Below are 15,666 nucleotides of genomic sequence, written 5' to 3'. Positions count from 1 at the left end.
TCTCATTGACAAGTGATTTTTTCCTTGGGAAACTTGCCTTACATAGATCTTCTATTTCTACTGCAAAATGCAATAATGGTTGCTACTCCAGGAACTGATGCCAAAAAGGCACAATAAATGATCTTGTAAAAAAAATTGTGAGATTTTACAGATGATTACAGCAGTTTTATCTTAGAAAATATGTGCTGGCATCATTCAAGAAAGATAGTATGAATTGGCTTATGTAAATCCACATTAGAATGGATAATGAGTTTGGGCAGGAAAGATTAAACTTAATTAGTTGAGGCCCTTGTTCTGATCATCATTTCACCTGAAATGAATGTATCACCTGTGCCATGATCTCCATAGACAATGGCTTTCTTTTGTGCTTGTATTAGTGTTACTGCAGAATAATTGGGGTTTGATCCTATCAGAGTGTATTATAAATGCTTCTCACAATACATGGAGTTTTATCTACAATGTCCCTATGCATGTCCATAAAAAATCAGCATGTACTTCTATATCTACATGCTGTGGGTGTTTTGTTGATTTGGTTTCGGTTTTTTTCAAGTTTCTGCCAATTTATATAAAGGCGTTTTCTTGTGAGGTGTTGGTCTTTTTTTCCTCTTGTCCCTCACACTTCCTCTTACAAACATTTTATGTATTTCCTGTAGGTAGTTAAGCCTATAGGATGACTGTGTCTGCCTCTTGCAAGCCACCTCTTTAAACTTAAAATTCAGTAGCCACCTCCAGTCTGTGCTGGTGATGTGAGCAGTGGAAAGCAGTACTGTAAATTTTTCCTCCTCCCATGGTGTTTCCATGTTGGGGGTTTCTGTTTTACTCCACTAGCAGAAACAACTCATGCCTTGAATCTTACATGGGCAAAACCAACAGTGAGAAAATTTTTGTAAAGCCAGAGGAGGTGTGAATCAGGAATAAGCATCTTTCCCTAGTTATCTTCAACAGAATAAAGATGTTTTTTAAGTTAAAAAAAAATTGAACTTACTTTTCATGTTTTATAAAAATAAGCCCTCCTTGACATGCCTCATATTAGGATAGAAGTGTGTAACTCCTGTTTCTTAGTATTGTCAGTATTTTATCATAGCTGAAAAGAATAATGAGGTCCTTTAGGATTATAATTAGCTCCCCAGGTCATCACGTATAATAAGTTTTGAAACAGCAGTTTGTGTGAAACTTTCTCTGATAAAGACACTTATTAAATAAAGCTATTTGAAAACATGGTGGATACTGCAGTGCATTAACACCATCCCTTGGGATAGTGGGTAAAATGCCCCTGCAGCGAAAGAATGTCACCTTAGCAATGTATACAGATCTGTGTACTGGCCAAAGTAATTCCCAGGAAGTGGGACAACAGGACTCTAAAGCATAACAAGAAGCTAAATGATGGCTTCCCAGTGTTCATTTTTTTTTCATGTGTTTTCATGCCTACATGTTAAGAGAACTTATTCTTTACACTTAAATATCTAGTTAAATTTTCTCACTGCTTCCTTTCCTGCTGTTTTAATTCCTTACGTGGCAGAATATGAAGAATGTAGGAAAGAGAGAACACAATGTTAGAGTAGTGTTAATGTAACCCTTCTCTTTGGTCTGAAGACTTTGGAAGAGATGCCAAAGGTAGGGTGGGGTGAGGGAGGTTGGAAGAGGATTACGGAGTAATTTAAAATGACCGTGAGATTTAGAAAGAGAAGAAAAAGGACAGATGAAGAAAGAGAATGTCTTTTGAAACATTCAGGAAACAAGGGTGATGCATATAAAACTGTGGAGAAACAAAGAAATAAAAGGGGGGAAAGGTGGTTTGTGTTAGTGTAAGTAAAAGGAAGATGAAAAGGCAAAAGTCACAAGTAAGAGAATAGCAAACACTATATATAGTAACTGGCAATAAGCCACCTAGATTTTTTCAATGAGAATTTTAACATATATTACACTGAGTTTTTATCAGATACAAGAGGGTTGTTATGCCCACAGAAAGTGAAAGTAAGAATTAAGAGCTGAATTAATCAGTGACTTGAGTGGCATTCTCCTAAGGACTCATGTCTTGAATTCTAAAAAGGGTCTATATTGCTTAGGGATTTAACATCTGAGGGGATGGCGTAGCTGGCCCTTATGAGTCTCACCAGTGATGCTGTGCTAATCCCATTAGCTTTTTTATTTTTGTGAAAATGTAGCTTCCAGAAACTCATCCAGTCTCATTCTAAAGACTCCAAATGATAGGAGGACCATCATTCCTTTGTTAGTGATGATTATAGCGTGCTTGTGGACTTGGTTGTGACCCATTTGTCAAGGAGTGACTGACTTCAAAATGTTTGTCTGTGTTGTGTAGATGGGATCAGCTAACCCTGTCTGTGTAACTAATTATCTACTATTCCCAAATCCCAGTACAACCCAGTTTTCACTGTGGCAGGTGAAAGTCATTCATGATCTTTGCCTGCATGCACTAATTATACACAGCAGTTCATAATTTGCTAAGCTCCAGAAACTGTTTTCTTTAATATTAGAATTTCTGTATATTGTACTGAAGGTGATTATATTGCCAGGGAAAGCCTATGGAATTATTTAATGTGAGGATAAAAACACACAAAACTCTATTTCCCTTTTTTTTTTCCTTAAGAAACCACCTGCAATTGCTGTTCGACCTGGATCAACACTAATTCCAATTAATAACATTAATCATCTCCCTGAACGTGATGATGATTATGGATATGAGTGCCTAGAAGGAAAAGACTGTGCTAGTTTCTTTTGTTGTTTTGAAGACTGCCGCACAGGATCTTGGCGAGAAGGAAGAATACACATCCGTATAGCAAAAATTGACTCCTATTCTCGAATCTTCTTTCCAACTGCCTTTGCACTGTTCAATCTTGTTTACTGGATTGGTTATCTTTATCTGTAAATTCAGAGGTTTGACAAACTCAGAAAAAAAGTGCTAATTGAATAGTCATTAATACTTTTAACTGAGCAAAGGTTAGAGCTGGTCCAAAATGACTCAAATTGTTTGTATGCTTTAAAAATTTGAAACAATGAGAGGAAATATGATGAGGTAGTCTCCCTCTTGTGATCAACTGTAGAACTGATACTGGTATTTTGAAGAGAAAATTTTAAAATAAAGATCCTTAAGATTTATCACAGATACATACACTTTTTTCCAGCTCTAAGAAAATGCAGAGTCAAGAGGCTATGTTATTCAACTGGACTGTCCTGCATAAGCTTTTGATTTTAATCCTAAATGATAATGCAGAAGGATTTTGTAGCATCTCTTACACCTTTACAAAGAAAGCCTTAATAAAATGGGATTAGTTACTCTCATCATCCATTTCATCCATAAGGTGATGATTTTATTAATCCCTAATTTTAAAAAGTTGAAATGTTACATTTCTCTTTTCAATTAGCCATTTGTTCTCTGCAGTATGTTAAAAAGTGTGATTAGGTCATAATTAATCAATTCAGATTTATACAGTATGCAGATATTAGAGCAGCAAGGAATGGATATATCGAAACACCCAAGGATAATTCTGAGCTTGTCTTATCCTGACCATGGATACAGACTTTTGGCTTTCAATCTTAGATTACTTTTATATCTGTGCTCCATTTCCTGTTACTTCATTGTTGTGAGTTCTCCGAAGCTGTCCAAGAGGTCTACAACTTTCAGAAATTCTTATCCAGCTGCCGTTGCTTGCTAATTTCATGGAAAACTGACTGGTGTTGGCTGAGATTCTGGCCATTAAGAATAATGATCTTCACATACTCAGTGTCGGAGAAAAAGTCATAACCCTACTTTTGGAAGAATTTGTATTAAAAGAATTTGGAAGGCCTGTAATAGTGCCTGTAACAGTCATTGTACTCAGTCACTGTGTTAAATATCCAGTCATGAGAGTGCAGTGTGTGATCTTGTCCACTTTGCATACAGTATGGTTTTGTAGATTCGCTTTGTTACTGCACATGTTGCTCACTGAGCCAGAGCCAAGTGGTATCAATGGACTGAACGTGTGGTATGGATTGCTGGGTAATTACCTTCTTGATATTTGTCTGTTTCTAATGGAAAAGACATGTTATGGAGGGGGAGTTAAAATAATCCTTATACATTGCAGAACCTTCTCCAAAATGGGATACATCCCCCCAAAATCATAGGACCAGTTCTCCATCCTTTCTGTGGTGAGAGCTTTGGTAGAAATCCTTCAGTAGTTGCCTTTCTGGACTGACTTCTTGGTGTTGACTATGGCTGGCTGGCAGCATTTGGTGTCTCATTTCTATTTCTAAATCCATTGTCTTCATTATGGAAAAGTGCAGTCTTTCCTCCTTTCTTGAAAAGAAACTGGTCTCAAGTGAGCTTGCAAAAATCACTGTAAAATTAAGATACGCATTAAGTAAAAGTCAGCATTACACAGAAGACCTTACAGATCTTTAAAGAGGATTAATGGGATTAGCATTTGGCTGTAGGTAAGGATGTTCAGTACTAAAGATAAAGACATGATTAATAGCTAAGAATAGAAAATGTTACATGAAGGCCCTCCCCCCCCAATATTTCTGTTGAATACGCTCCCTTCTCTAAATTTCTCAGGAAGGATTACTGTATTTATAGTCTAGTTGGTAGCAGGCATAGTAAGATATGATATGCAATACACATTTCAGAGGAAATGTTACTCCAGTGTTCAGTCCCAAAGTTTAATAGAGAATGTGAGATTATGTGCAGTTGGATGAGAAGGAAGAAGATCCAGTTTTAATGAAAACTTTATTTCAATATTTTGCTGATGAAATATAGGAGTGGTTGAGAGAATCTGAAAGCTCAGATGATGAGGATGACTGACCTTATTTGTGGTATGACCTTTCTGACTACCAAGCTCTTCTGACTGTTAGACTGAGCGTAGAAGTGTGGTATCATTAACAACACTGACTGCTATAATTTATTGGTTTTTTAGAGTCTTATTTTCAGAAAATGTGCAGTCCAACAGAAACATGTCAGTTTAAATTCCGTAATGTAGGTTGGTGCTTTTTGACAGCATGCTGAACGCATTCCTCTGTAGGAGGGATGAAGGTGGCTTCAGCAAACAGTATGTTGGATATGTGCTTGGAAAGCAGTCAGCTTGCTGTACAATGCAAGGCCCAGATTTAGTGAGTCCCTGAGTTTCATTAATTCACCTTTAAACAGAAAAAAAACCTTAAAAGAACTTGGTACTTTACAAGAGGAAATACAAATTTCACAGCCTGCTCTCCTCTGGCTCATCTAGTTAGCTTTTTCTATTCATGTGGTTGTCAGTTGCCAATCAGCCTCCAGTGACTGAATGGGAGAACAGAAAACATTCAGAATTGGCAAGGGATGGATAAGAAGTCTTTAATCTCTAATGTCTATGGAACAATGTAATGGAGTATTAAACCTATTGAATGTTATGGCTGTTTGGCTTATGGATACATGCTTCTCTCTGTTGACAAACTTTTCTGTGTACTTCATTTGTTTCTGATGAAATAATTTTAGTTTCTCATAGTACTGTGAATGCAAATAGGAATGAGAATGCAGTGACCTGTAACATGGCATGTAATAAATGTGTTATTTTAGTCCTATGTATTTTCTTTCTAATCTGCATGTAAACACTTGAATTCAAGAAATCTAAGTGATACTTTAAAAAAATGGCAAGAAACAGACAGTATAAATAATTGGTTAGAAGCTGCAATCATTTTTCAAACTTACCAGGCTAAAAGTTGGTTTCCTCTTAGCTGGGATCACATTTTTTGGGAGTCATATTATTCTGACCATCATTGCATAAGCACACACTTAAACTTATTCCTAATTAGTACTGTTATTAGACCAAAATTCAGAAAAGCAAGTGCTTATGTACTGTCGTAAAGAGTGATGCTATCGTGAATTGATGCCATTAACATATGCTTAATTTGCACTAATTTCAATAATGAGTGTTCAGTAGCTCAAATAATTGAACATTAAGGGTGTGAGCCAGAGCCTTTTCAATAAGAGATTTTCCTCATCTAAAGAGAGGGACATAAGAGGAAAAATTGCCATAAAGGCAGAGAGTGAAAAAATTCTGGGAAAACTGTTTTATACTGCACCTATCTTTGTCATCTCTTGAAATGTATTTTTCAAAAAAGAGACTTTTCCTTGATATTTCTGTATTGGTGTTTACTACTTGTCTGTTTTTGTGGCGAGTACAGGTCAGTGTGTTATTTTTCGGTAAGGTTCTGTCTATGATTGTACCTCACCGATCTTCAGTGCATGTCTTCCGTGTCTGAATGAATCTGTTTTATGTAGTGGCAGTGCAACCAAAGCATGATCTCTGGGTAACGTATTTTATATTCACATGTTGATGTGCTTCAAAGACTTTAACCTTATCCAGTTTTCTGGCATTCAGAGATATAGGATTGTGTAAGACTTTGAAGGAGAATCACCTCCAACAGTATTTTTATAACTTTCTGTTGTTTATTTGGTATGGTAGTAAAACATTTGTTTAAAATTGATATATGAACTGTGCTTTGTAATTTGTGAATGCCTTACAAATGAAAGTGAACAGGAAGAGTCTGGATTTAAATATCTATCTGCTTAAAGTAAGATATGTTTCATTTAGTTGTATCAGTCAACATTTCTGTCTACTGTTTCCAAATAGCTGAGAACTAGTGCAAATATATTTTTTGTTAGTATAATTATTTTTTTAGAATTCATTGTAGTTTCTCTCAGTTATACCTTAAATGTGATCTTTCATGTTTGCGAAATAATATTGTATTTTCTACTCATTACAATAGAGACGATAGAAACTAATGTAGGATTCCACAGCTGAAAAATACAAAGCCAGGAATCAGAAAGAATTACTGTACTTCTGTTCTTGAAAAAGCTCAGTGAGTGTCCACATGTCCTGATGAATGTGCTGGGGGGGGGAGACTGACTCACAGGGAGAGGCAGAATAGTCTCCGGGCTGTATTGGTTCCTGCCATGGATTTGCTACACAAGTGGTTCAAATGGAGGAAAGGAATATATCTGTCCTTCCTTTTTCAGTGATCTCTTGTTTCTGTTTCATTTCTATCAGCAACAGCAGTTCTAATGCTCTGTTGCCAGATGAAACAAAACCTGAAAAGTTATCTTCATTTTAATCTTAGTTAATATTTCAACCAGATGGGTGGGATCATCTGACTGAACACACAAGACTATGACCAAGTTTTGCTCCAAGACAGGTGGTGGGAGTTTGCAGCTGGAGGCCGAAGGATTGCTTCTTGTGATGGGCATTTTTCATTCAGTTGAGAATCTGCACTGTAAACTGGTGGGAGGAAAGGGAAACAATGGTATGAGGGAAAGATTGATGGTGGCAGTGATCCCAGAATCATGTTTCATGGATCTGAGTGACTTATATTTAGTTCATAGGTTTCTCACTGGTATTTGTGATAATGATCTTGATTTCCCTGCAACATAATTAAATATTTTTGATGCTTTAAATAAAAAGGAAAATATTGTGTATTTCCTATACATGAACTACAGACTGAATGAGCGATAGAAAGCTACCTTGAGTGAAAATTCTGGTGAAATGTCAGACAGAAAAACAGAGATCAGGTTAAATCAGAAAAAGTTTCTTTTTTTAAAATCTCCATTTATTATTAATGATAAAACCATTTTTAAAATTACTGTGTATTAATTAGCGCAATAGACACTGGGAAAGGCCTAGTACCCAGGTGCCTACACTGCTGTTAGTCCCCTCAAGGGATAACACATTTGGGAATAGAAACCTGACTCAGACTGTATTCAGTTATCATCCCCTACTTCCATCAGGAAGTGAGAAAGATGAATTGTGATCATGCCAGACATGAACTAGGATAGCTGGGGTACTCCAAGGAGGTTGGTTTCTGGTTAAAAGGAAGGGTGATTTCTGCCTGAGACTGTAATTTGAAATACGCTTCTCTTCAGAAGAGGGATCTGTGCTGTGACATCCACAATGATGGAAAAACATCCCTGCATTTTTATCTTTCATCCCTGCATGTTTATCTTTACACAAGAGCAGTTTCACTGAATTGACTGTCCTGCTATGAGGCACCAAGGTATTCCCTGTGTGGTATAGAAGAGTTTTGGTGGCAGTCCTGGGTAAGATGTTTAAATCTTGTCACAGGGATCAGTATTGTGGTTCCTGAGTTGTCTTTTGGATGTTATGATGCTAGTGAAAAGTCAGTAAATAATAAAATTTTGATTTTACTTACTAGTAAAGTTAACTGAGAACGCCGAAGAGTTAATGAGGACTTCAGAGGTAATCTCAGATGGTCCTTGGAGACAGGAGATTGGCTAAAACTGAAGCAGACCAAAGGATATAGCCTTTTTACCATAGATGGGTCCTGTTCACTAGTAATATATTGATTCTGAAAAAAGTGTAAAAGCCTCATGGTATTTTAAGGGGGAAAAAAATCTGTAAAACTCTTTATTCCCCTTCTCAGTGACAAATCTTGCTTTGCCTGCAGATTTTGCTTACGGTACATCAACCTGACTTAAGCTGTGGGAGGAGAGGCATGGGGGACATAAGACAGAAGACCTGTAACTGTTCTACCTTGTTCTTTCTCAGTTCCTTCTCTTAGTCAAGAAAGGAGGTTCGGAAGAGTAGCTGTATGGCATGCGTAAATGACGACGATTTTGCTACTGACAACAGGGCCTGAGTCCCACTGATAGGATCAAGAGGGATGAGACTGCTCAGAGTGATTTACCAAGATATGAATATCGATCTAATATCGATATCCAACTGAGACGGACAAAAGCTCTCTAACAGTTTGGAGTTAGAAAGTGCATGTTTTATTTGGCGCCAGGCACTGCATGGGATAGCTCCCTAAGACGCAGGGCCCTGATTCAAGAAAACACAAAGCTTTTTATTTACAAAAATTATGAATATCCAAAATCCAAATGTATATTCATAACATTAACACCTCTCATTCTCTGCTTCGTATGGAAATGAGCTTAAGTGTCATTAAACGTGTAGTGTGTGTTCTGAATTGAGTCGGTGGTCTCGAATTGGGTCAGTGGTCCCAGATAGATGAAGTAAGCACATCTCCCTCATTTTGACCTTTTTCGCCTTTCTGAACTTTAACAATCCTAGTTACTTTAGTGACCTCTAAACTTCCTCTTGTGTGACTTTTGAATAGGTTCCCACGGAGGGAGGAAATTGGTAATTGTCCTCGTTCCCTAGACCAACTTATCAATGTTTCTGTTCTTCATTCTAAGCGCAGCTAAGCAAACATACAAATGACAGATCATCAGTTGTTTAGTAATCAATTACTAACATCTTGAAAACCATTTCAGGTCCAGCTCTCTTAACTATTTTAATTAACTCTAGCTGGGCCCAAATTCCTTCCTATTCTAACTAATTTCAACACAGCTAGCCTATAACTAAAATCTTTGTTTCTTTAAAATCTATGTTTCAACAATAATAAGGCTTCTCTTTTGTAATTCTTTGTAGTAGCTACTTTTCCATACAACACTGCAGGCCTACCTGAGACTCAAAATATTTTTCAGGTTGGAAGTAATTCTTTTGTGTGTTTGCTGGCTTCACACAATGTCTTTGTCCTCAGGTTTTGAGCCTTGCTGAATTCTAAAGGAAAGTTTTCCTCTTGAAGTTTCCCTGTCCAGACATTGCAGGTAGGAGATGTCTTCCTGCCAAACATTGGAAAAGTGATTTTCAGTTGATCCTGGTGAGGAGACAGACTGGCTCTCTAGGGTGGCATTAGGATTCCTATGTCACTTAGACCTTAGAAGGTTGAAGGCTGTTACAAGCAGTGACCAGTACTGCCTCCACAGAGGATATATTACTTTTGCCAATTTGATATTTAAAAACAAAATCCAAAACTGTTACTGTTGGTGGGAAATGAGGATGAGTCATCATTTTACTACAGATATATATTTCCTCTTGAATTGTTTTTCTTCTTAGGAAGACTGTATAGAGGAGTCTTGTGAAATATTCAGAAAACAGGTGCTGATCATTTTAAACAGTAAAGTCACGTTAGTCCATCTGCCCAATGATGGCCTAAGAGCAGTAGAAATGAAAGCACTTGCCCTGTAGCTCAGATTTTCCAAGAAAGATAAATGTGGAAATTTACATATTCATAGGCCCAATATTTATATACAATCTGTGTTCACACTTCAGTCACTGAAAAAAAAATAATAATGTTTTTTTCATCTTCACAGTATCTTTTGTATTCCCCACAGTTATCCACTATGAACACTTGTATTTTTGTCTGAACGTGAAGGGTTGTGTTATGATACCTTTAATTACAGTTTAAATTTCTATTGAGTATACTTCAGAATCTGGTAATCTCATGGTGATTCCTATATTAAAAATATATATAATATATTTTCTTATTTGCCATTTCAGTTAAGCAAATAACACTGCTATAATTTATATTCCCCTCCATTTAAGTTTTATAAACAATTGCAATTTATGGTCTAAACCCTAAATTTACAGAAATATCTTTGAAAAATAACACTTGTTGATTTATGGTGTGTCTCAGTATTTATTATATTGAGGGTCCAGTATTCAAATTCTTAATCCAAAGCTCTGTTTTGGCATCTATAGTTCACATGATGTTTCAGTTGCTCAGACTTTGTGCCTTACTAGTGCATCCTTGTTTTTCATTCATTATTTAAAAAAAAATGCTGATATTTTAAACTATGTGAATATTTATGCTATGGACAATGTTGCAATATTATGCATCAGTGTTCCTTTTAAAGTTATTTATTAATGCCCTTGTGGATAACTTACTGCAAGAAATATGGAACATAAGTGTTGTAACTCTCTGTGCTTCTTCTATGGTATATATAAAAAAGACATGATATCAAAGCAAATTTATTCTTCCATTTCAGTTTTCCTTCCAGAAACCTCCTCAGTTGGGTTATTATTATTATTATTATTATTCTCATATTTACAGTTCTACTTAGTTATTTGGTACTTTTCCAATAGCCTTGGAATGTACTCATGCATTATTATATTAAATTACCTGGAAACGTCAAGGTCTCCTCACAGTCTTTTAATGTGATTAAGCCATGACGTCTTCAGCCTCTCTTAAAATGCCATAATCTTTGTGTGCAATACCAAAACTAAAGCATTTTAAGTTATTAAATTGAGTTTTACTTGCTTCTCAATTTTAAAAAGTCTGTCTGCTGGGTTATAATGAAACACTAATATAATAATTTTTATATTTGACAACATTATTAATTAGCATGGCTGAAGCAGAAGACTTCAGAGATGATAAACAGATGATGCTCTTGGCTAAATCCCATTTACAGCTACAACTTTATGGGTGTTATAGAAAATAAAATGACAATGGCAACAACATTATCTATCTGTCTGTCTATCTATCTATCTATCTATCTATCTGTCTATCTATCTGTCTATGGCCTGGAAAGCAAGATATGAGAACTTACACATCAGTTCCTGATTGTCATTTTAACAAGCTTCCTCCTGCCAATAAAATCTATGTTCTAAATAAGGTCCTGAAAAAGCCCATTTAGATTTGCACATTTAGAATGTAGGCGTGGTTCAGAAGTTTAAAATAATTATGGTTTCGTTTGATGGGTCTTACAGATTAGTTTTTAATTGTACTCCTTTTACTGAAAAATAAAGAGAGAAGAGATAGGCAATGATATTGCTAAAGGTAAATATGAAAATACCCTCTACGTGGAAAGTAGATTTTCTATATATCTGTAGGTAGCAAATTTCTTCACTGCATTCACAGAGTAGATGGATTCTGCTCCATTTTCAGAACTCTCTTGGTACCATGGTAAAAGATTGACTCAGAGTTTTGCAATTTATAGTATACCTTTAGTTTTTGGATGCCTCATTTTCTGATGTGCAGTTTTAGACATGAAAGAAAAAAAACCTGCTTTTCAGAAGTTTAGCCCTTTTTAAAAATTACCCCTTGAGCATTCAGTTTCAAGTACTTCAAAAATTAGTAACTAGGCATCACTGAGTGTTTTAAATAAATTAGATTGCTATAGAATGGTGCAGAAAGTTCAAATATGGTTCAAGGCTGGAGTTTTGTAGCCTTTGGGGGGGATTTTTTTTCTTTTTTTTTTTTAATTTTCTTGATATCTGGAGATGTGAAAGCAAAGAGAGGGATTTTATCCTATGGTTGCTTGGTTTTGTTTTGTTTTGAGCAGCATAGCTCATGAAGAGTAGTACATCAGCTGCTAAAAGCTGATTTTATTGAAATGCACATGAAACTGAGACTGATAACTAGAATACTAGTAACAGGCTCAGAAGGGAGATGCTTGTGGCCCTCATTATCAAAAGGGGCTTGGTGGCACAAGGCATCGGAAACAGAAATCTTGAAGTAAGGTTATGAGAAAGAGTTGGATTATAAGGACCTCTAGAGAAAAAAATCTCAGAAAGCTTTTGCCAGAAGACTAACAAGTTTGAAGGATAGGTTTTACAGTTCATAACACTACCGTGAATGTTAATGTCTATTGAATTTTCATATAAATGTTGCACTAGTCCTTGTGCATTGAAAGGAAATGTGCTTGCACCCTGGTGCATGGTTCATACCGATGTTACTGAGATGTAATCTGTAATCTTCTAAGTGTAAAACTCTGAAAGCCATAGTCTTAAAAAAAAAATGAATACCCCACCATTGAATAATGTATTCTGTGCAAAATGAATAGATAGATGTTTGTGCTCTGATGTCTCTTAAATTGATAAGAATCAAGAGAGTTTCAACACTGAATTTTGTAAAGCAGTTGTAATGCATTGTTTTTACTGTATCTGCTGTGAAGTTGATTAGTTACACTGTGAAAAAATAAATAGTGCCTGGCTACTTACTTTCTTATGTTAATTATTTTCTGTATGCAGTACATTTTTTTCTCTTTAAGACAATGATGATAATGGTCATTCTGGTGAAAATAGTTTTATACACTGCTCTGATATACAGCAGTCCTTTTTTTGCTTTAAATTTTTTCCTTCCCCTCCTTCCTTTTCCCTCCTCTTTCCTTCCTTGGATAATAATGTAAAAACAACACCAGTCGCGCCATAGGAATAAATCTCTGAAGCTAAAATTCCACTTTTACCAGACATTTTTTTTGGGACCACTTTTATAGCTAATAAGTATGTCCTGCTTGTCAAGAGGAGGGGTCCTCCTCTCCCCCACAACACTTTCACTTCCGACAGCACTGGTGCTTGGCTAATACCACTCTCTTTCCCCTTCCAGAATCCCTCATGGCCATGATGTGTGGCTCCCTCTCCTTTGTCCTGTCATTTCAAGGAAAGTTGTAATGCTCTATTAGATGTGCTTCAGGTCAAGGAGCAGGGCTCATGCTGAAGCACATATCCCAGGGAAAACCACTCATTATTTTCCTCAAATACATTCTGTTCTCTGGCCTTACCATCCCACCAGAGGATCTGCCTGTAAGTGTCATCTTCCTCATGTAGTTGGTTGCAGAAAATGTTTTTAATGTGTTCTAAACTGACTGTGGAAAGGTGATGAAAGAGGGATTCAGTCAACGTAAAAGCCCTGGGAAAGGGGTCAGAGATGTTTCTGGTAGTTCTGGAAAATGCCACAGATTTCTGCAGCCTCTTAAAAATCCTTTTCAGATAACATTTAGGGATCCCAGCACTACCTACATTCCCTTTAACATTGTATGTTCTTTTTTCCCTGGTAACTACCTCTGATATTATGTCTTGACAGCTGTTACTTAGCTTATTGATATCTTTTTCTTTCAGATTGTTGATGCCCTGTCCATGGTACATACAGTAAATAGAACTGTGGTATTTCATAACACCAAACCTCTGAGTATAAAAGGTTTTCAATGGCTTTTTAGGTCAAAATAGTCAAACCTCTAGCTTCCACAGTACTGTTGATGACTGAAGGAATTGGGCAAAGCCTTTTTGTACAGACTTCAAAGTAAAATCTGTCATCTGTATTTTTAAGATAAACATTTTACATTATTATTGTCAATAGGGTGAATTTCAGCTATACATGCCTGTAAGGAGCTAAAAATGACTGAATTTCTCATGGACAAGCCAAAGTTTATTATTTTCTACCAAATTGAGACTACTATGACTTGAAGTGACACAAGCCTTGCTGACTGAAATTACTGAATGTCAGTGCAGAGCCAGAACAAGGAAGTAAATTTTTAAGGGTTCCCAACTACTTCATCTTATTATTATCTAAATTTACCTTTTACTTTGTAAGAACAAGTAAACAAATATCATAATAAATAAATATTTCTTAGTAATATCCAATTTTATTATTTGCTACTAATATCTGCACTAGAAATTGAAGAGGTCTTCTAAAGTGTGTATTAGGAACTCCAAGTGTGTAAATGAAATCTGTGGATATTTAAAAATGCTAGTCAAAAGAAGCGACTGCTACTTTTCAAAGTAGTAAGTAGAGCTCTCTGCATTCCCTCTCATGCCCTAAGGTCCTGCACAGTGGATTTTTGTGGGGGAGTAACCCAGCCCACATGCCCTGAGACTTCCAACAGAGCTTCTCTTGGTAAGGGTGACATTGGTGGTGCTCTCACTTCTCTTTTGGGAAGGAGACTGTGAGCACTGAAGTCGTTCCACACAGGCCAGTGAGCGGCCTGCATATGGTAACAGTTTTCAGACTTGACCAGCTAATATTGGGTACATACTGGCAACTGAACATTTTCATGATAAGTGGCCAGTCCCTGATGGATTGTGTCAGGTCAGGTGCTACTCTTCTGTTTTCTCATGTGTTCTGTGCCATGAGAAACACTTCAGGTTTCTTCATCCCTTCTTATTTTGAGCATTGGCTACCATCTTCTCATAACTTTCCTCAGGAAATCTCGTTCTCAGTTCTTTTCCTTGCATTATAAATCACTGATGTTTCCTAAACTTCCACTGTCCTGTCCATCATTTTACCCATTTCTGCACCTTTGTTTTCTCATTTTCTGTTATTGCTGGGTTAATTCACACATTCACAGTGAGAATGGTGGAGAGTGAGAGATGATCACTGTGAAAGTGATGCTGGCATAAGAAAGGACACATTTCCTCACACACCACCAACAGTCAGACAATGCAGTATATCATCCTCCTGCTGTGTGAAGAGCACCTCAGAGACTTTTGTCTGGTGTAAGTCACCTGATAAGAAGTGGGAAATAAGCAGTAGATCTTTCTTAACACTCTCTTAAGGATGTCATAAAACAAAAAGGACCAAACATCCTTGAGAATGATTTTTGTTTGCATTGTTTGTTACATGGTCCTGGTGTTGAGGTCAGTGGGCTCTCAGCAGCAGAGCCTCCAGAAGTGGCTGGGTTCCAGAATGCTGGGGATTCCTTACGACATGAGTGGATAGATAACTTGGCAGAAGTTCAGATACTTTCCTAAGCTTCCTGCCAGCAGTACCTAAAAGAAAGGGGGCACCAACACATCAGCACTAATCTTATTTCCCTGCTCCTATTATTTTCCATAGAGACCCCTACAAGAAGCACTGGGGGCTCTGCTCAGAGCATGAATCAAAGGTTAGATATAAGCCTTAAGACTTGGAATTTAAAGTTGTCCTTTTCCTATACTGACACTGAATCTGCAAGACTCAAATATTTTCTGTTTTGAGATAAATAATTCTGTGTGTCCCAGTTTCTATCTATAAGATGTCAATAATACTACCCATAAAGCTGTTAAAATTAACACCAAATTAATGAATGCAAAGTACTCAGCTTTTCTTGTAAAGGACTTGTCAGAAAACTAGAACAAATGA

General features: G+C 36.6%; 1 protein-coding gene across 4 annotated transcripts in view; it reads left to right on the top strand.

Moving 5' to 3' along the window:
* The window catches only part of GABRG1 (gamma-aminobutyric acid type A receptor subunit gamma1), a 63,320-nt gene extending 50,551 nt beyond the window's left edge, over nucleotides 1-12,769 (top strand). For 3 of the 4 annotated variants that reach the window (XM_048304212.1, XM_048304214.1, XM_048304213.1), the window contains exon 9: nucleotides 2,609-6,456. In XM_048304212.1, the coding sequence (XP_048160169.1) occupies nucleotides 2,609-2,887 (279 nt within the window). In that variant the 3' untranslated portion in view covers nucleotides 2,888-6,456. Of the gene's footprint in view, nucleotides 1-2,608; nucleotides 6,457-9,528 lie in introns of those variants that run through there. The other variant, XM_048304215.1, reaches the window with a different exon arrangement.
* The last annotated feature ends 2,897 nt before the right edge of the window (nucleotides 12,770-15,666 follow it).

This window comes from Corvus hawaiiensis, chromosome 5, assembly GCF_020740725.1.
Source record: "Corvus hawaiiensis isolate bCorHaw1 chromosome 5, bCorHaw1.pri.cur, whole genome shotgun sequence".
Classification (NCBI taxonomy): Eukaryota; Metazoa; Chordata; class Aves; order Passeriformes; family Corvidae; genus Corvus; species Corvus hawaiiensis.
The sequence above is the reverse complement of the archived record's forward strand: the minus strand, read 5'-3'. Positions and strand labels throughout refer to the sequence as shown.